The sequence below is a fragment of the Saccostrea cucullata genome, unplaced genomic scaffold, assembly GCF_032062105.1.
Source record: "Saccostrea cucullata isolate Sc308-1 unplaced genomic scaffold, CSIRO_AGI_Scuc_v1 ctg2720, whole genome shotgun sequence".
Lineage (NCBI taxonomy): Eukaryota > Metazoa > Mollusca > Bivalvia > Ostreida > Ostreidae > Saccostrea > Saccostrea cuccullata.
Window position 1 is genome coordinate 167 of NW_026918376.1, and position 23,080 is coordinate 23,246.

Below are 23,080 nucleotides of genomic sequence, written 5' to 3' on the forward strand. Positions count from 1 at the left end.
GTTTATGACGTAAAATAGTATTTTGACTCAATATTATTCAGTACATTGTTTACATATATGTATCAATCATGTGTGACCCAAATGATGAAAATCAAATAGGCATTAAGCATGAGGATAATATTCTTCGTCACTCTGAGCGACAGAAAACTCTTACAGAAAAGGCATATTCGATATATTAATCCAAAGTTCAGAATTTCACTACAGCTTTCAATACAGTATGGAAGGACATAGAAGCAGCAATTTGTGATTACAACTCTAGAGAGTCAGAACTCGAACCCCGTGGGATACAGCAATATGATGCTGAGGTCGGCTGTCTACGTCAAGAACTTATTGCGTCATCTGATACACTAGTGAAATATCTTATAAGAATCAATACATCAGAGAGTTCAGAAGAAAAGTCAAGACACTTAGATACCTTCATTAGAAGAAAGGGAATTGTTGATAGATTTCTAGCTGGTGTTGCAGAGCGTATGTTAGAGGCAGTTGAAAACATATCGCATAAGATGGCATCCGAGCATAATAGTCGCAGCAGCAAGAGGTCCGGAACTTCAACAAGTCCATCAGTCATACTGTTAGAGAAGCAATTAAACGTTGAGAGACAGAAGACTCGATTAGAATTCCTGAAGCATGAATTAACACTAGAAAAGAAAAAGTCGCAACTGGAGTTGGATCTTCGCTTATTAAAACAGGAGCAAGAAACTGCTGTCGCTGAAGCAGAAGCCAAAGTGGCAAGAGACCATATCACACCTCAAGAGTTCCATGTCAAAGAAGAGCGTCATTCACAAATTCCAAAGAATGAGATTGTGTCTCGTTTCCTATCATCACTCGACAGCCAGTCCTCAGAAGGATTTGTTAAACTACCTCCGCCCAATTTTATTTCAACTCCACATGAGCCTGTGCTTGAGGTCAAGGACACTGACCCTCCAAGGCCATCAGCTATGCCTGACCCGAATCCAGGCATTGGTGACTTCACATCATTTTTACTTAAGAAAGACTTGTTGACTTCACGATTCATGGCTTTCACTGACCAACCAGAAGCATACACAGGTTGGAAAACCAGCTTTCAAGGAATTCTGAAGGAACTGCGGGCAACACCAGGAGAGGAGTTGGATTTACTCATAAAGTGGCTAGGAGCAGAGTCAAAGAAATTTGCCATGAGCATGAGAACAGCAAATCCAAAGGATCCACAGAAGGCTGTGCGACTGATATGGCAGCGCTTACAAGAACGCTACGGTAGCCCAGAACTTGTGGAGGCGGCCTTAAAGTCTAAACTGGACAAGTTTCCATCTGTATCTATAAGTGACAGTAAAAAACTGTATGAACTGGCTGATCTGTTGACTGAAATAGATTCAGTTAAGGAGGACCCTACCTATTCAACCCTCTTGTCATATTTCGACTCTTCCAGTGGAATCTTACCTGTTGTGAGAAAGCTCCCTGTGAATATTCAAAAAAAGTGGATTACTAGAGCTTCGGCCTTTAAGAGACATTCCGGACAACCACATCCTCCATTCAAGTATTTTGTGGACTTCATAATGGAGATGAGTCAAATCAGGAACGACCCTGGACTATGTCTACAGGATCGGAGAAAGGAAAACATACCGGTACATCGCCCTGAGCGCAGGGTTATAAACAGAAAGACAGACCTCGAAGCTAGCAACAGTGAGAAATACAAGGACCATTTTGATCCTAGGAAAAAATGTCCAATTCATCCAAAGGATTTTCATGCCTTGAATAAGTGCAGAACTTTTCGCATCAAACCAATGAAAGAACGCACAGACATTCTTGTAAGGCATGGAATTTGTTTCAAGTGTTGCAATTCTACTGAGCACTTTTCAAGGAACTGTAATGAGAAAGTAACATGTTCTGTCTGTGCAAGTGATGCACATCCGTCGGCGCTTCATGTTGACCAAAGGAGCCCTCAAGGCGGGGAGAGAAAACAAGATTCAGAGACAAAAGCTACTGTAAATAGCAAGTGTGCGCAGATTTGTGGTGGTATTCAAGGAGGAAAGTCGTGTTCAAAAACAATTCTGGTTAATGTGTATCCACAAGGAGAACCTAATAACTTTGTGAAAACTTACGCTTTGATTGATGATCAAAGTAATTGTTCATTAGCCAAAAGTGAACTCTTTGAGATGTTAAACATTAACTCTGAGACGAAGGATTATCAGTTACAAACATGTTCAGGAGTAAAAACTATGACCAGCAGGATTGCCAAAAATCTTGTTGTAGCATCACCGGATGGACGCACAAAGCATTTGTTGCCCCCTATTGTGGAATGTGATGACATACCGAACAATCGTGACGAGATTGCAACGCCAGCCTTGGCAAGAAGGTTTCAACACCTTTCAGACATAGCATGTCACATTCCTGAATTAGACTCTAAGGCAAAGATATTGCTTCTTATCGGCCGTGATTTGATTGTTGCACACCATGTCCATGACCAAAGAATTAGCCATGATGCTCCGTATGCCCAGAAGTTGAGTCTCGGTTGGACGATCATTGGTGAGACATGCTTGAACAAGGCACACCTACCTGTAAATATTTCAGTGAACAAAATATACCTGCATGACAATGGTAGGCCTTCTATCCTGCGGCCCAGTAACAGCTCACTTACAGTTAAGGATCCTTGCATCGACCAGGAACAGTTTTCCTCTGTGTTCGAGAGAACGCCAAACGATGATAAGCCAGGACCTTCTCAGGAAGACATTGTTTTCCTCGATATTATGGAAAGTGAGTTCCATCGCAACCAAGTGGGAGAATGGACAGCTCCCCTACCTTTTAAGCCTGGACGACCCAGACTTCCAAACAATTACACTCAAGCAGTCAAGAGAGCCAAAAATCTAGACTCCAATCTCAGGAAGAATCCTACAAAGATGGATCATGCCCTAACTTTCATGGAAGGGATTTTTACCAAAGGACATGCTGAAATAGCCCCACCTTTACATTGTAAGGATGAGTGTTGGTACTTGCCAATATTTGCCATTTATCATCCTAAAAAGCCAGGAAAAATCAGGATGGTTTTTGACTCCTCAGCTTCCTACGATGGAATTTCATTGAACTCTGTTCTGTTATCTGGACCGGATTTGACCAATAATTTGTTGGGCGTGCTTCTTCGATTTCGCAAAGAGAGAATCGCAGTCATGGCAGACATAGAACAAATGTTTTATTGTTTCCGTGTGGCCAAAGATCATCAAAACTACTTGCGTTTTCTGTGGTACAAGAACAATTACCCATCAAATGAACTAATTGAATATAGAATGACTGTGCATGTTTTCGGCAACACGCCGTCACCGTCTGTTGCAACATATGGCCTGAGACAATCTGTTGCTGATCATCCAGATCCTGATATAAGGGAGTTAGTGCACAGAAGTTTCTATGTGGATGATTTGTTGGTTTCAGTTCCAGTTGCAGAGCAAGCTGTCAAGCTTATCAGAAAGACTCAGGAAGCCTTGATGGAAGGCGGGAAGCTCAGATTACACAAAGTAGCCTCCAACTCACAGGAAGTGATGAGTGCATTCGATGAAGGAGAAAAAGCTAAAGACTTGAAATACATTGATTTGCGACTGGATGAGGCACCCTTACAGAAGAGTCTAGGACTGACCTGGGACTTACAGACTGATTCCTTTACGGTTGATGTGTCCCTTGAGCAGAAGCCATTTACAAAGCGTGGAATGCTGTCCACATTAAACAGCCTATATGACCCCATTGGTTTCATCAGTCCAGTAACACTGAAAGGAAAGATACTGTTTCGTAAAGCCCTGAATTCACCGTCTGACTGGGACGATCCTCTTCCACCTGAGTTTGAGGATGAATGGAGGAATTGGTGTGATTCACTTGAGGAATTGGCCCACATTAGCATCCCTAGACCATATACATCATCAGGCTTGCAGGACGCTTCTAGAGTGGAAGTACACATTTTCTGTGACGCCTCGGAGATTGCTATCTCTGCAGTTGCTTACCTTAAGGTAGTTGAAATGGATCATACAGACATTGGTTTCGTGCTTGGGAAATCCAAGTTGGCGCCAGCACACGGACACACAGTTCCCCTACTAGAACTGTGTGCAGCTGTGCTCGCAAGTGAAATTGCAAACATAGTGACAGATAATTTAGACTCAAGGATTGACCATTTACAGTTCTATTCCGATAGTCGCATAGTACTAGGCTACCTGTACAATACCTCAAGACGATTTTATACCTATGTGTCCAACAGGGTTCAGAAGGTACTTAAGCTCGCTCCAGCTAGTCATTGGACCTATGTGCAGTCAGCAAAGAACCCAGCAGATATCGGGTCAAGGTCAATATCAGCAAGAGACCTTCAAAGTAGCGAGTGGATCAAGGGACCTGATATACTCTCTAGTGTGCAAGATGACAAGGAGGAGTTTCATTTGGTTGATGCTGACCACGACAGTAATGTGAGGCCACAGCTGTCAACCCTTATGACTGTCACAAAGAGACCATTCGGGATTGAACGATTCCAGAGATTCTCCACCTGGAAGTCATTGGTCAATGCTATTAGCATTTTGAGATATGTGGTATTGCGTAGGCATGGAGTTCACTGTGATAGGTTCTCATCACATTTCCGTCGAACTACAGAGATATCCATTTTCAAGTTGGTGCAGCAGGAGACCTTTCATCAGGAAATAGCAAATCTTCATGAAGGCAAGGCTATTTCTAAGAACAGCTCTATTGTCAACCTTGACCCTTACCTGGATGATGATTCCATTCTTCGTGTTGGTGGACGCCTTCGTTCAGCAGAAATTGACCACAATTTCAAGAATCCTTGCATTATTTCCCGATCACACATAGCCCGACTTCTCATCAGCCATCAACATGACATGGTGCAGCACCAAGGAAGACACTATACGGAGGGAGCTGTGAGAAGTGCTGGTTATTGGATTGTTGGCTGTAAGAAACTAGTGTCATCTGTGATTTACAATTGCGTGATATGCCGCAAGTTGCGTGGACGTTTAGAGCATCAGAAGATGGCAGATCTACCATCCGTACGAGTTTGTCAGTCTCCACCATTCACTTATGTGGGTGTTGATATGTTTGGTCATTGGGAGGTGGTGACAAGGAAGACACGTGGGGGAAGTGCCAATAGCAAGCGGTGGGCGATACTGTTTACCTGCCTGTCCTCCAGAGCTTCCCATATTGAAGTGGTAGAAGATATGTCTTCATCGGCCTTCATCAACGCCCTTCGCCGCTTTATTGCCATTAGAGGACGAGTTGCAGAATTTAGGTCTGACAGAGGCACTAATTTTGTTGGAAGCATAGATGCGTTGGGAATCAGTGCAGTGAATGTTGAAGACCCAACCTTTAAAACCTTTTTGACCAAGAATGGCTGCAGTTGGATTTTCAACGCCCCCCACTCTTCCCACATGGGTGGTGTTTGGGAAAGAGTTATTGGACTTGCTAGACGAATACTTGATGCCATTCTTCTAAAGCAGCCGAAGCGTCAGCTTACCCATGATGTCCTTGTAACGTTGATGGCGGAAGTTACAGCAATACTCAACAACAGACCTTTGGTTCCTGTTTCTATGGACCCACACAACCCATTGGTGCTTACCCCCAATATGTTGCTTACTCAGAAGAGTGTAGCGGATGTTCCACCCTTTCAGGAACTTGACATTAGAGACATGTATGTTTCAAGCTGGAAACATGTACAGGTTATAGCACAGCAGTTTTGGAAACGGTGGCACACTGAATATTTGCAACTTCTTCAGCAAAGGAGAAAGTGGACAGATTCTAAGGACAATCTACAGATTGATGTTGTTCTGCTTCGAGAGAAGGAAGCTCATCGCAATGATTGGAGTATGGGCGTTATCAATCGAACATTCCCTGATGAAGATGGCAAGGTCCGAAAGATCGAGGTTCGCACTAACAGAGGAGGACAGCTCGTTCATTATGTGAGGCCGATTACAGAGGTTGTTCTCCAAGTCCCACATCGGTGATGGTAAGACTTGTCTTGCGGAAGGTGTAGTGTAGTGACTGGCGTCAGGCGGGGAGTGTTCTGACACTTTCCGGATTTGTGCGTTCCGTATTTTACCTTTCTGTTTTATATGCACTTAGGTAATGTTGCATATACGATTAGCAGCATGGCATGGCTGCTCACGGTTTTGGCCGTCCTATACTTTTAAGTGTTTAATTGCAACCGAGTGCGTGTTCCCATGGTGTAAGTAAATGTTACTTGTGTTTTGTGTATATTGTGTATGCTCTCTATTCGGTCATAATTAATTTGTACAACAAGTTCTGTAATGTTTACATTATTTCCGGTGAGGAAATTCGGTCGTGTACTATCATTTCTTTAATAGGCCTAGTCTTAATTTAGAATGTGTGTTTGTACGATGTTATCATATTGAGCATATTGTGATGTGTTGTTTATTTGTTTATTTTCAGTATTTTACCCTTTCATATCTTGCTATAATAAACAGATAACTGTTTATTGTGTTATTCATTTGGACCTGGCAAGATAAGGGTTACGTCTGCCCTGTTCGTGTGGCAGTGAGGCAGAACAAAATCAGATGTGGATACTTAAAAATTCTAAAGAACTTTTGGACAATTTGAAATCACAAGACTTTACAAAAATCAACAGCATAAAAACTTACGACTTTTCAACTTTATACACAACAATTCCCCACGACAAATTAAAATCCAGGCTTTTTGATATCATTGACAGCTGCTTCTTCAACAAAAATGGAACTCGTAAGTTTACTTACCTCGTCATTGGTCATTTGAAAAATTATTTTGTTAAAACAGATTCTGATTCCACACATAAGTACTCTGAAGTTGACATCAAGAAGATGCTTGAGTTTCTGATTGACAATATCTATGTGGTTTTTGGAGACCAGGTATTCCAACAATCTATTGGAATTCCCATGGGTACAAATTGCGCTCCGTTATTAGCAGACTTATTTTTATATTCATATGAAGCAGAATTTATGCAAAATCTTTTGCGTGAAAAGAAGAAAACACTTGCTGTGGCCTTCAACTCGACATTTAGATATATCGACGACGTATTGTCAATTAATAATGATAATTTCCATTCCTACGTCAACACGATATATCCTGGTGAGCTTGAGATAAAAGATACCACAGAGTCCGACACTTCTGCTTCATACTTGGATATTTTACTTGAAAAAGACACTAATGGTAATCTAACAACCAAGCTATATGATAAACGTGATGACTTTAACTTTTCTATCGTCAACTTCCCTTACTTATGCAGCAATATACCTTCATCACCTGCATACGGAGTATTTATATCTCAGTTGATTCGATACGCAAGAGCATGCTCTACGTATGAACAATTTCTTAAACGAGGTAAATTATTGACAAGCAAGTTGATGAAACAAGAATATCAACAGTCTCGTTTAAAGTCATCATTTCGTAAATTCTATGGTCGATACAATGACCTTGTCAGCAAATACAATTTATCATTGAATGAAATGCTGACTGACGTTTTTCATACCAATTGTTAGTCCATTATTTATACACTGAATTGACCACGGATTTTTTCCGTTATTTCCTGATTATGACAACGAGCACACGGCGGGTGTGACCGGTCGGCAGGGGATGCTCACTCCTCCATGGCACCTGATCCCACCTCTGATGTTTCGGAGGTCCGTGTTTGCTCTGCTCTTATTTTGTATATTTGTTTAATGGACGTTGAGATTGAATACTGTTCGTTATTTCCATATCCTTCATGCAAAAGTTCAACACTACGCCGCATATCTTGAAACTTAACTTTTGTTTCTATCTTAAGTTCCTATTCTTATGTTTTTAGAAAGTGCTGCTAGAATCGTATGGTTTACGGGAATAGATGCATTTTTTCGATGTTATGAACAAAATGTACAAATTTTGGGAGGGTTTCGTCCGAAATTATTGAATAATTATTTCTAGAATATGACATTAGGATTCTAGCAGCACTTTTCATGGTACAGAGATTTTTTTTACATGACTATCATTAAAATTGAAACTAATTATCCCCGGGGTAGTGTTAAACTTTTCACTTTTTCATTAAGGCATATTTTCTTATTATAGACGTCACGTGATGACGTCGTGGTGAAGTACTTCCTGTAGTATAAGTCCCATTGAAGTCTATAGAATACATAATTATAGCAAAAGTTTTATCTTTGACTTTTCCGATTTATTAGTGTTACATAATTATAAAAAAAAGTCTTAATTCGCCGAATTCCGATCCATGTGCTGCCAGGTACGCACAAACCTGCGTTATTATTGTTTTTTTAATCCATGAGGAATAGGCCACTGCCGTATGTGTAAATTGACTATTAGCATGTTTGGTGTAAGCATGTTATACCATATTCACACACAAAGTTACATTCATTCTGTAGGAAAGTTGTAACCAACAGGTAATGGTGTGGGAGTATGTCATATTACACCAACTGTAGGCAAACCTGGGCCATAGAAAACTTTTTAGTCACACACTCCTACACTATGTTCCAAAAAGGGTATCGTTTTCTTATGATTCCTATGTCATAAGAAATATGCTTGCTAATATGGACCATAATTACCATCTGGACAGATTATCAGCCATAACAGAAAGTGGAAAACCTTATGTATACTCCCACTTTTCAAGGAAGACAAAACAGTGGGTTGCATATGACAAGAAAACAGCAAAGGAATATTCATACATTCCAGGTATGTTCATTTTAATACACTTTTAAACAGTATAACTGGATTTTTCTTGGGGTGCTATTTTTGGCGAATTTCTGCGATCAAAAATCGCAAAAAATTCAATAGCAAAAAATACGTCATAAAATGTCCCCATAAAAACACCCCTTGTGAGGCCTCTAATAGAGTCCGAATTCACGTTTCGTTGCGTAATACAGGTATCGATAATTGGTCAGTGAATACCCCGTAGTTAGCGTGTGTTGCTGAAACGCGGAACGGAAAACGGAACGGAAAGCGGAGCGGAACAGAAACAGAATTAATTTGGATAAAATCACTTAAAATACACAAATTTTATCATAAACGCTATATCTTGTACACATTCAATACCCCACTATTAATACATGTACAAGTTGATTTTGTCATGTTCAGTCACTTATTTACAAAATTCGCTAACAGAGCAGTCACATACAATCGAATTTGAAAAGGGGGAGGGGTTAACGAACTTGAGAAGTACTTAACAGGCAAAAAACGCAAAAATATTTGATTCGAGAGGGGAGATATAACACAAAAAGATAAAATCGACTAAAATAAGGAAATCTACCAAAACCGTGACGAACAGTAAAGATTCGCGATGTGGCACATGTTCTGTTTTAAGACAAGGAACGTCATTTAATTTAAGAGGAAAATATTTCTCTAATAATTCCGACATGACATGCGAGTCCAAAAATCTACGATATCTTATTACTTGCGGAGGATGCAACCAATTATACATCGGTGAAACGGGGACCAAATTGAAATATATTTAAATAACAGACAGCTAGGTACAATTCATTTTTTTCATCGGCTTGATTTAAATCAGTTTCGGATAATTTACTTAACTGTTCTTTTTTCGATAATATTATACTCTTCTAAAATAAGTCATTTAATTTAAGAGGAAAATATTTCTCTAATAATTCCGACATGGCATGCGAGTCCAAAAATCTACGATATCTTATTACTTGCGGAGGATGCAACCAATTATGCATTACATCGGTGAAACGGGGACCAAATTGGGAGCCATAATTCGGGTACATAAACAACATATTCAAGTTCCGGAGTACCGTAAAATCCAACTCGGCGAACACATTGATAGATGCGGTAAGGACAATAACAGTGTTTCCTTTTTATAAACTTTTCAAAGACAATATAACTGAAAGACGAGAAAAAGAAAAATACTTCATTCAAACATTTAACCCAGTCTTAAAAGTTTGATTTCATTTGATTTCTGACTAAACCTTCAAACAGAGTATAACCTTTCCATGTTCTCCACCTATTGGAATGCATTTTTGTTCCCCTACCCTGCGTATGGGTATTCAGTAACCAAGCTAAGCAACTGCTAAGTGTATTGTTATGATGATCAGTGGTGCCTCTTTCAAAATTGTGAATGCCATATTTGTATTCAGTATATATATATATATTAAATTTGATTTATCTTAGTATGATAAATCTTTAATTGGTGATAAGAAAATACACATTTTCTTTTTTTACACCTAGTGCTACCAGCCTTAATAGACGAAATTCGTCTATTCTCTGTTCTCATAAGGAGAACAGGCCTCTGTATGATCGTGTAGACATACGTAGTACATCTACTAATTATTTTTTTAAAAATAAATAAATAAATAATAAATAAATAAACCACCGTGTTGCTACAATCATTTTTTGGTGGCCGATCATACATGGAGTTAAATGTCAACATAATATAAAGAGAAAATAAAGATGAGGTGAGGAAAAATTGCAAATAGCAACAAAAACGGTTGATTTTGTTTAATAATTGCTGAACATAAACTTTTACATTAAATAAAAATGAGATGGGGATTAAATACATATTTGGAAGGTGTGTAAGTGTATCAAAATTTAGCTTTAAAATGATACAAGGAATGGGGGGTTTAATAATTTAGTTTTGCTACATTGTTTTTATTTAGCTTGAAATATAGTATAAAATTGCTGCTTTTACCGATTAAAAATAAAATTTTAGATAATGTATTATAAGAGTAATTGGTATCCGCCGAGCACTGAAAACATTAATTTGTCACGTTGACCAGATATGCAGTCATTTTCTTCCGTTCAGTTAGTCAATACATAATTTGACTAGCTGTTTCCTCAACATTACCAGTCCTTGGTCAACTTTGACTTGTATCCTGGTCATTTTGTATATATTGTTTGGCGGGAAGAAATAATAGCGTCAGTCGCCATTTTCCTCCAAGGAAAACACGAGTGGTATGTCATGTTTTGTTGTTTTCTTGTTTAAGACAAATAATTCTATAAGAAAACTTATTCAAAAAATGTTCTACTATGAAATAATATTATAATTAACAAAGTACTCGATATTTTTCTTCAATAATTATTGTATTTTACATTATTATGATACATGTAGGCTAGGATGTGGGTTGATTGTGTTCAAGTAGATTTTTGCATTTTCAATTTTTGCAAACAGTTCAAATTGGACTTGGTCTAAAATTCCACGATTATTAAATACGTATTATTCTTTACAACTCAGAGGTATGGCATGGACTCTCAACTACCACTGAATGGACAAACAAATCAAAATACAATACCTTGTTACGAATATAGACAAGATGAAAACCACATTAGGTACACAAAGATGTTACCATGAATAAAGAAATAAGGTAGGATACACGTACTGATAGCTTATATTTTAAGTATAATGGTGATTTACGTAGAACTTGTTATTTTTCAACATTGTATTTTTTAAAAGAAAATGCTAATAGACGAGTCCCTGATGTTTATGTACTAACTCTCTGGTCTGCTTCACTAAGTATTATTGGTGTTATTCCATGTATTTTGTAAGTAATGCATGTATATGATAAAGGCATTTTTAAAAAAAATCACAATGGTTCGTATTTTACCCATTTCTGACGAAAACAGCCAAACCAGAAGAATGAGAACTGATGATGATTTTATTCCTATGTGAAATGTTTGCTTAGGTAAATGTAAGTTTTTATTCATTTTAATTGTATGTATTAAACGACCAATATTATGGTACCCATTATTTACTTCTTAATACCGCATATATATCTATTTACTATATTTATATCTTTCTTTCCTTTTAATTTAAATAAATTTGTTTTCATAAAGGCCTACTTTACTTTGCTATTAAGCAACTGTATAAATTATAAAGACTATTCTGCATTGCAGGACCTGTGAAAAAAAATTTGTAATGATCAAAGAAGAAAACAACTAGTAAAAGAATTACTCTGAGGTAGGAAAACAAAGCAAAGACTGAAAGGGCGCAATAAGAGACTGTTACCTGAAGCTATTTCTTTGATTGATTAGAAATCATTTACAGACAGTAAAATTAATTTGCTTGAAAATTCTAGTTTATAAATATATATATATGTGCTATAAATGTAAGTGTATATGATTTCTTTTAACTTTTTACAATGTTTATATGTAAATCTTACGTTTTTATTAAGATGATCGGTTTATACGTTTGTGTATATTAGGTATTTGAAATAACCATATTTACGAAACAGAAATTTTATAATAAAAAGTTTGAACATAAGTTGTATAATTGTTATATTTTGTATCTGAAGGGCATTGATGCGTGGTAATCAAAATGATTTAACGCGCATCGTCATTATGATTTCCAATATCGCCAACATGCCTAGAAATATAACTAATTGAAAGTCATTTTGATATGAAATGATAATCATTTTGAATATCGGAATCTATCATTATGACAAGAATACAGTCAAATAAAATCCTTATAGTGTACTCATGGTGACTTTCAATTAGTCAAGGTAGGCTATCGACTGAGTCAGAATGATTTTTCTCGAGTCGTCAAAATGAGTTCAACATATTGTCTAAATGACTAACTGCACCCTCATCTGGAGGACAATCAATCTGATTATTTTTTAGGTCATGGTGACTAACTTAAATTTTCAGTTAGGGAGTTTAGCATAGTATGAAAATAAACAAATATTCTACTAGTTCTACTTTATTTCAGATTGAAAACTTTTGTTCACACATTCATTATTAGAATGATTAATACATATATTTCATATATGAACAATAAATATAATTTTATTTATATTACAAGGTGTGTCTGTGAAAGGTCCTAGGTAATGAAAACAAATGAAGAATGTTTATGCTGCCTTGAAATTGCACCCATTTTAATAATGATAATAATGATTGGATTTATCTAGCGCTTTTCTAGCATAAATGCTAATCAAAGCGCTTTACAATCATTATTACCCCAGGAGAGCTCTTTCTCAGTGCAAGCTGCCGTAATCAGCGCTAGAACACTAACATTCTGACAATATCTTTCACTGTCTATAGCCAGGTACCCCTTTTACACTTGGGTGGAGTGAGGAAATTCGTGTAAAGTGCCTTTCCCAAGGACACAACGTCGACTTGCCGCGGTCAGGATTCGAACCCACAACCTTTCGGTTTCGAGTCCGCCACCTTAACCACTAGGCTACCGACTTAACCACTAGGCTAAATTTCGGAAAAGGATTTAAAGTGCATCACGGAACATGATGGGTTTCAGGGAAATTGCCTCAATATTGATGTCCTGGAAGTCTCCATGTATGAGTTGGTAGACACTGATGGGCCCCTTTATGAAAAACCAATACACGAGATAATGTATACAGATATCTTTTCTTATAACAGTTTTTGATTTTTCCTACAAACATTTCAGATAATTTATAATATAGTGATTTTTCATTATTGATTTTATATTACAGAGTATATAGATACTTGGCACACAGACGATTTACTAATTGGATCAGGCATATCCTTGGGAAAAAAGACGAAAAATTATCCCTTTATCTGCACTGGAATCATCTTGGTGTTCTTGGGCCACTCCCGAGTTCGAAGCTTCTTTAAGGCAGCCTCTTTTAAATGTGTAAAGCCCAGGGTCTATATAACCTGTTTTCCGTCTGAATCACCTCACACTTAGTGAGGATAATCTTTACCCTTTCCTGCAAATGTGGAACCTCGTATGATGAGTCATATCTGACCTCCGCACTGCAACCATTTACGGAACATAGGTATTTAGTAGTGTTGGCAACGAGTACCCGGTTAACCGTCGAACGTTGCGAGTATCGGTTAGAAAAACTGCTATTCGGTTACTCGGATAAAATAAATTCTACATAGTAAAGGCATAGAAAATGAATGTTTTATCATTTATAAATGTATACTAACTTACACATTTCCCTAATTTTAGGTACCGTTAGACTTGATCTAGGGTATGGTTGTAGTGAATCAAATTGCTTTGATTAGTTTTCACAGTTTATATAATTAATAGCTTTGATTGCTTGGGGTATACATATTTTGAAAGCCTGAGTTATAATTACCTCAATTGATAATTTAACGAGATGCCTCCGCAGACATAATAAACTTGGAGTTGTAAGAAAAGAAGAGCTGATTCAAAATCTGTAATATCACCTAAGCTTGAATTTTTCGGAAACCAGCAATTTACTGGACACTCCACATATTAACTATTAATTATGGAGTATGTGAATAACTATTCCCCTTGATTGCGACATATTTCGGGGGTTGAAAAAAGTGTAAAATGGTGATTGACGATGACGTATTTATTTGTCTTTGTGTGTCGACTTCCCTAATTAATTTTTTTTTATTTTAAAATCGTATATCTTTGATGATATCGTGTGTGTGTATTGTAAATATAATGCCCCTATACAGTATATTTGTACATTACTACTACCGATAAGTATAGAATAAGATAAATAATAGATATTGATACTTTTACTAAAAATCATTCGAGTAACCGGGTACTCGATCGGAAGAGGATGCGAGTAACCGGTTAATAAAAATCGCCCGATTTGCCAACACTAATATAAATGTCAAATTGCATTGGCTTATTCCTTTAACAATTTAACACAAAAACATGGTCATCTTTGTGATATACATATCATCAAAACAATTTTTAAAGACCTTAAACTGAAAAACTATGAATTTTCTAAACCTGTCGTTTAATATTGGTAAAAAACTTTCTTTAGGTAGCTGATAGTAAAAATAATCTTCATAATTTTTTGTATAATTTTTGTAAGACCAGTTTTGATTTAATAGCGGAAAAATACCCCCTCCCCCTTTCTCAATAAATCACGTTCTCGCGCGTCTTTCAGACGGGGGTCGATCACTTTGTTATATGAATCTATTACAAATATACATTAAAAAAAAGTTAAATTGGAATATTGCTTTTGCTTGAAAAATATATTAACTTACAAATTCAAAAGTTCTCATATGTAAAGCGTATTTAAATGTAGATTTTTAGGCAATTTTTTAATACCTCTATCTCCCCCACCCCTTCCTTTTTTGCATTGCAGACCATAAGCGTTTGACGAAACGTCGTTTGCAGTGCAAATATACTGGTATTTCGTCAAGAATCTCGGAGGTATGCATTATTTTAAAATTCATGAATGCAGAATAAATATTGACTACTCTTTTTTATATGTATCAGGAAAAAAATACTGAAAGATTTAAGTGTTTAATCCATATACGTATGCGTTATGCATTCCATACCAGGGGTATCACATGAAACCTTGATACGAATTCAAGTTTTGTTGAACTTGAATATGTTGATTTTTAATTTTATTTCTTTAATTTTATTCATTAAGAAATGGTGTATGTTCAACTCTCCTGTGATGTAAATGAAATAATCGTAGTTTCTTTCATGTCATTATTTCAAACGAGACAGTATGTGGCCGTGGGGATACATCGACATTTATTTGTATTAGATGTACATACACCCCTCATGATATTGTACGCATTTCTTTCAATGTCGTCGCGTCTAAAGTTGAAATGACAATTCCGTATTCGTCCACATTATCTTCAAAATATCAAACATTAAACTCTTCGTCTATTTCAATTTATATCAAATCGACATTGATATTTTTTTAAAAATCTTATAGGCTACGTTTTGTTTTGATTCGAGGAAATGCGAACCGACATTGTTGACAGAAAGTTAAAGTTACGATTTGCTGCAATAGGATGTTCATAAATGCAGATAATTTCAGTACAAGTGAACAACTCTATACTTGCATTGTGTATATGAGGTCTATAGTATTCAATTCTCGGATTTATCAGGTATTGCTGTAAATGTATCTGATTCTGTGGAAAACCGTGAATAAAGGGAGGAAAATAAACATCTCCTACATTTTCAGAGTTGTTCCTCTTTGATCAGTAAGGGTCTGAGAACACATCGATTTAACATTGTAAGAAGTTTTTTTGTTTATCTATTGTTGTTTTATTTAATTAATTAAAGAAGAAAAACAATACATGTATTTATATCGTGTATGCACAAATTGTAATGAAGATCATTAATCGGAATGTTGTATAGCCAACTGTACATAATGATAATTTCGGCAATGTAAAATAAAATTTTCAGAAAAAAAAATGTTTCGCTTTGATATAAAATACAATTTATTGTATATAAAAAAAGAAATAAACATTAAGGGATGGTATTTATGTCTTGCTTTTTACGGAGTTTAATCGGGTTAATTGAAAAAAATACTTATTGATTGAGTATTGTACGCACAATCACAGCCAAGCCCCATATCCCAATTTTCTTTCATTGATATATATTGATATACATCGGGATCGTTTTACTCGTCGTTTTGACGCTTTATTTTTTTACGTTAAATTTGACGTCACGTCAAACGTTCAATTGAAATCCAAGAGTTATCTCCCCAAGTGTGTTGTACGTCTTTAAATCAGATGTTAAATCAATTCACACAAAGAAATTTGAGTTCATTGCATACTATAAAATACTGATATAACAAAATTTCTTCAAATTTGTGATAAAAATATATTTCAGAAAATACCATAAAGTTCATATTTCTAATGGTCTGGTATTTAGTAGGCTTATTAATTCGCAAATGGAGTTACTGTATTATCTAATAAAAACGTCTATAGCTATTAGCATTTATGAAAAGGGGAATAACATAATATTCTTTATAATCTTGAAAAAAGTAGAAAATTAAGTTATTTCCTTTTTCAACATATCAAGAAAAATGCGTCAGTGCTTGACTTGATACGGCGGTGCCTGAGAACTATTGATTTTTTTTTGTTTGGCCTTATTCATTATTGTTGTGGCAGGAATGGATTTTGTTATATACATTTATGCCTTGTATTTGAGTAATGATATGTTATTATCAATGTTTTCATACATATATTTGTATACTGCCTTATTCCTAATACCATTTGTTTATATTTAGCATGTTTACAAACCTCCTCAGGGAAAAGCACGTGTTGCTTCCATCAAATCTTTTGGGCTAATGTTTATTAAAATTTTGATTGGCTATTAATACGAAAGTTAGCCTTTTGGGTGTCACTAATATCAGTCAAAGTTTATACCCTTCGGGTGCATCCACTAGGATTCTAAGTTGAATTTTCTATTTTTGCAAAAAGTATATAAACCCGTGTAACTGCTAGTTTAGAGGGGAATCTTGAAAAGCATTGCTTTGCTGTAAGTTCTCTCACTTTAAAGAGGTTAATTTGGTATTTAACAGGTTGCACCCTTAGAAATTATGTTAAGATATTAGGTATTTCTACAAAAATTGTCGTGATATTTTGCTCCTGTTAAATTTTTTAGGCCATAAAACTTTAAATTAGGAGTTAAGTTTTCAATAAATAAATGTAAATAAGGGGTTTTTATATTTCCCTAGGCCTTTTTCCCCGGCTAGGTTGGGCTAGCGTTTCCGTACGCTAGGTTGGGGGGTGATTTTTGCTGGAGTTTCAAAATAGGTTTTTTTCATAAGGCAGAAATTTACAGTTGTAATTTTTTTATTCCATCTTTACAAAGGTTAAATAGATTTGTTGTTTATAGAAACTGGTGTTTTCATTACAATTGACATGAGGTGTAACAAGAAACCCCTAGGGGGCCTCAAGTTGTTAAAAACGCTTTTCAGTCACAGTTTCTGAAAATTTATGGGCAGAATTGCATTGTGACTGCATTTCTATTCGCTTATTACACTTCTTCAAAGTTTAATTCATTCATGATATGGTTTAATTGTTTCAAATAAATCAAAAATACAGAAACTCACGTCTTACTCCGTCTTCGTACAACGTTCGTGCTCGGTAATCATCGTTTCAGTGTCACGAGAGGTAATTAGACAATGATCGTTGGAAAGACAGCGCACAGCATGCGTGCAATTGTACAGCTTATACTTTGTTTATTGTGAGGAATTCCTTACCTGAACTTCGTTTTTATCTTGGTTTTATCGGTAGTTGTAAAATAATACTGAAATGCCAATTCAAACTGTACCGTCAGTTACAGCAGCCATTGCTTTAAGGAACAAAAAATATGGTTTGAAAAAGAGTGTCATGAGGCAATGTAAAAAAAAATACAACATGAAACATTTGAATGAGAATGATGCCAAATTGCATGATGAGGGAAAGGAAACCGACAAACACAAGAAGAGCTAATAATGTGCGTAAAATGCAGGAAGTATTTCCCCGACATAACATTCTAAAGAAAAACATAAGACGCTTGTAAGGGTCATGCAATGCCAGTTAAAACACAAAAACAGTCCCCTTTCTCCTCACCACGATGAGAAACTTGTTATAAATATTCTGAATAGGTTTGTGAAGGACCAGTAGGTGATTTTTTTTTAAGAGAGAACAAAATTATTCAAACCAATGGATATGAGCATTTCCTTGCTAGAAAATCAGAATCCAGTAAATCAAATGAAGTTAAAAGATTGTTTAGTGCGATGGATAAAGAAAACCAAGGATCTCTCCCCCCGGAATCCGTCGACCCGCCAGAAGACAGTCCAAGGAGTCCTACCCCGAAGTGGAGCTGTTGGAGGGTCGGAATTCGACTTGACTCCCCCCGTTAATTCGGATTTTTCACCAAGTTACAGACACCAAAGTTGTTACCGAGGAAAAGTTAGTTGCAGATTATGAAATCCAGATACCGGTAATAACAACATTGGATACAGCAAGGCAAATGTATTTGCAGAAGATACAAATGTCACTGCCTACGCAATAAAACGGTACTATTAGTGGTATACCAGCTGAACCGACATCATTTTCCACTGAAACTCGCCTAAGTAAGTTGGAGACCATTATTTTGCAACTGGGACAGTCCGTACAGTCAATTGTTGAGGACATGTAATCCTTAAAAGACTGAAACAGTCCAAGAGCTACAGCAAGATATGTCTACACAGGAGGCTGACAAAATGGCAATTGGTACCACAAGTAAGCAACATCAACAAAAACCTGCAACAGAAAATCAGCAAGCAGACATCAACAAATTATTAGATGCGATTCCCTCAGATGGCTTGTCCTTCACCTTGCTCAAATAATAGATATCAAGGCTGTCCAGACCTCACCAGTGAAGGAAATGTTTACTTTAGAAATAAAATTCCAATATGGCTTATGGAGAAAACAATACCATGAAAATGCCATTCATTAAAACAAAAAAATTACAAATATGTACCTCAGTGTAGTCTACTTGAACGCCACTTTATATAACCAGAAGGTTTTACTTATAGCAAAGGAAGAGAAAAGTAGCAGTTGGAAATTGAAACTTAACAAAAATTTCGTCCGAATAGAAAATTTGGAGGTAATTGAGCACAGATGCTGAACTATCTAACAAACGAACAGGTCCTGGCTTCTCTGAATACGGAAGTCGACATCTTACCGAAAACTCGTCAGTCCAAACAATCCAAACAGGTGCTGTGTAACCATTGTACACCTCATTTCTCTTCATTTGAAGAATCACGATCTTAAATTATTCGTTCTATCTGATCTTTTTTACTTTCCTTTAAATTTACCAAATCAAATGCCCCCAAGTCATAGAAATATTCAGCATGAGACCATGATAAGGTTTCGTCAAAGGTCAACATGTCCAAAAAATTCTTTTTACAATAGCTCCAAAACTATGTGAGGTATAAAGTTATAACTTTTACAGTTTATAAATTTTTCATTGATTAACAGATAGAAAGTATCACTTGATAAAAAAAAAATACTTGGAATAATATTAATTGAGAAAAATTCTTCTTAAAAATGCATATATTTTCAAAAAAATACACCTAATTAATTCTGTTCTCTTAATGAAAACCATCATTGCAGAAACAAAATATGTTTATCAATGAAGGACAAGTTGGACTTGGATAGCCTCTGGAAAGTTGTCTTCCCTGTTTATTTTGTCCAAATGTTAAGACTTGAAAGTGAAAGTACATTGCAAATGGCGAATTCTGTAGGGGTCTTGTCTTTATTCATGTTATGCTTTCAATAACAGCCTTTCAGAGACCACTCACGTCCAACTTGTCCTTCAATGATAAACATATATTACTTCCACTATGATGGTTTTCACAGAAAGGACAGAATTAAGCAGGTGCATTTTTCTTTAAATATGCACATTTTCTGATACAAATTTTTTCAAAAAATATTTTTTTAAAACATTTGTTATCAAGTGATACTTTCTATCTATTAAACATTGATATATTTATAAACTGTAAACGTTTTGACTTTATACCACACATAGTTTTGGAGCTATTTTAAAAATAATTTTTTGGACATGTTGACCTTTTTTTTCAAAAAATATTTTTTTTAAAAACATTTGTTATCAAGTGATACTTTCTATCTATTAATCATTGATATATTTATAAATTGTAAACGTTTTGACTTTATACCACACATAGTTTTGGAGCTATTTTAAAAATAATTTTTTGGACATGTTGACCTTTGACGAAACCTTAAAATGGAAATCATACATTAGTAGTTCTGTTAAGTTGCGCACAGAAAGGCATGCATGCAATTTCATTCTGACGCTGTTCGTGTACAGGACTAAACTTTTTTCGTCTAAATATCTTTGCATTTCGCCCAAAATGGGCCATATGTAGGATCTTTAAGATCTTTTTTGATTTTATTATAATTAAGGATTTGTTAAGGCATACAACGGATACTTCGGGAAGATACACAACTGGCTGAGCTTGCTCGTTTGATGTCCCCTGCTGAAAGTGGAGAATTAAGGACATACGCAAGGTACCTTACCTACTGATAGTTTTTCAAGATATTCTTAATTTAAGATTATGGTGTCATCAGATGATCATAGACAAAATTTCAGCATGCATCACCAGGGGTTTTTGGAAGATATCAAATGATGAAAATTTTTGCATTATTCAAAGAAATATGTATAAATATTCCAGATTTTTAGTTCATCAAAAATTGTTTTAGGACAGGTTTACAGATCTATATACAAACATTAAAAGTATTATACACAGGTCCTTCATTTAGTGGAACTCTTCAACTCCAGGGAAGAGACCATAGGGAGGACGGGCTCCTCTATCTGTAAAACCAAATTTCATTTCAGTTTGTGCAACCTCTGCAAAGAAAATGACTGAAACTGCATATAATTAGAATTTTTCTACGTCCAAGGGGTATAACTCTGTCAACAAGAGGCCCATGGGCCTTATAGGTCACCTGAGTATTTTGTAACCACTTTCAAACAATTAAATTTGGTTCGTGTTTAAACCGGAGGCCATGAAATTCATAATTTTACAATTTTGAAAGAGGCACCATTGCTTATCATAATTATTAACTTAGCATGCTTACTCTATTAACTTAATACCCAGAGGTAGATCAGATAACAAAGAGAAAATGTACTTCCACTTTATAAGCAGTTGTGCACCACACCCCAAAGGAACCACTGACCCAGGGGCCACATATTTCAGATTATGTAACCACCACCCCCCCCCCTTGACCCTGGGGGCATAGAAAAACCACTTTGCTAGATGCACCTTTCTTCATCATAAATATATAAATATACTTGGATCATTCGCATAAAATCCAGAAGCAAAGAAAAATATTTTCAAACAATTAATGTATTTTTACTATATTATCCATAGAGCCCCGCCCTAACACCAGAACCCCTGACCCTGGGGTAAAAAAAATTCACAATTTTGGAAGAGACACTCTAGCCCATCATAACTATGTGCTTAGTAAGTTTATCTAATGCCCATGAACAGAGAAGAAGATTTTCAAAGAAATAATGCATTTTCACTATATAATCTATAGAGCCCCGTCCTAACACCAGAACCCCTGACCCTGGGGCAATAAAATTCACAAATCTGGAAGAGGCACTCTTGCTCATCATAACTATGTGCTTAGTTAGTTTATTTAAAACCCAGAAACAAAGAAAAACAATTTTCAAAGAAATAACTATGCATTTTCACAAAGAAATAATGCATTTTCTACCCTGGGGCCATAAAATTCACAAATCTGGAAACCCAGGAGCAGAAGATGTTCAAAGAAATAATGCCTTTTCACTATATAATCTATAGAGCCCCGCCCTAGCACTAGATCCCCTGACCCTGGGGCCATGAATTTCACAATTTTGGTAGAGGACTCAATGCTCATTACATTCATGCCAACAGTTTACCTGCTTGATGTAAAGGAGTAAAGAAGAAGATTTTCAAAGATTTCATTAATTTTAGTGGTTTTGGCCCCACCCCTCAGGCTCCAGGGGGGCGGGGACCATGAAATTCACAATTTTTGTTCCCCTCCACCCATAGATGCTGTAAACCAAATTTGGTTGAAATTGTTTCAGTGGTTTCAGAGAAGAAGCTGAAAAAGTTCAAATGTTAACACACGACGGACGACGACGGACGAAAACGGATAGCAATAGGTCACCTGAGTTACTCAGGTGACCTAAAAATTGGGCGATCGTACCCAAAACAGAACTTGACCTAGATGTATCTCTGATAAAAAAATCTGTATACTAAATTTCATATCAGTATGTGCAACGGTTGCGAAGAAAATGAACGGAAACTAAATGGACCGACAGACAGCAGCAAAGCAATATGCCCTCCATTCTTCAAAGAGGGGTATAAAAATAGTGTTAATCTTACCATTGACGGAACACTTCTGCAAGATTGTGATGTATTTGGGTAGTTTTCAAAAGTCTAGATAATTTGCTGTCCAGGATTCCAAAAGTGAAAACAATGAAAAAAATTGTTAAAAATTTATAAAAGTTCGAACGTATGGAGAAACTCTTAATTAATAGTTGACCAAACTCGAGTGATGAAGATCTATTGTCATTATCCAAGGAAATGGGGGATACACTTCTGTATATTAAAATGCGGAACTCTGTAGAGGTTATATCGTAACTTTTTTTCCAAATTAATATGAGTTATTAATTCTGTCTACATGGTGAGTTATTTTAATTAGACTACGGTTTAAAAGAACAGTGCGTAAGATTGCCTGATTTATTTCAGTTCACAATACCATATAGCCAATTATACTGATGAATCATTATTGGATAATATGAACTGCATCTGGTTCTTCAGTAGTTATACGAATTCCCGTAATGTGGTTTTATCTATTAAAGTTACACCTTTCGACACTAGCATCTAGTTAGAACACGTCAACTGATACAAGGCTCAAAACCATGAGCTCTTTTATAGTTTTGATGGTAAAG

At 36.1% G+C, this 23,080-nt stretch overlaps 1 protein-coding gene across 1 annotated transcript; it reads left to right on the top strand.

Annotated features, from left to right (window-relative positions):
• Nucleotides 1-204: 204 nt before the first annotated feature.
• On the top strand, nt 205-6,516 carry LOC134264026 (uncharacterized; the record flags this gene model as incomplete). The annotated part of the gene is made up of 2 exons (XM_062746329.1): nt 205-6,172; nt 6,397-6,516. A coding segment is annotated over one exon (5,747 nt), but the record flags the coding sequence as incomplete, so codon positions are not given.
• Between the last annotated feature and the right edge of the window lie 16,564 nt (nt 6,517-23,080).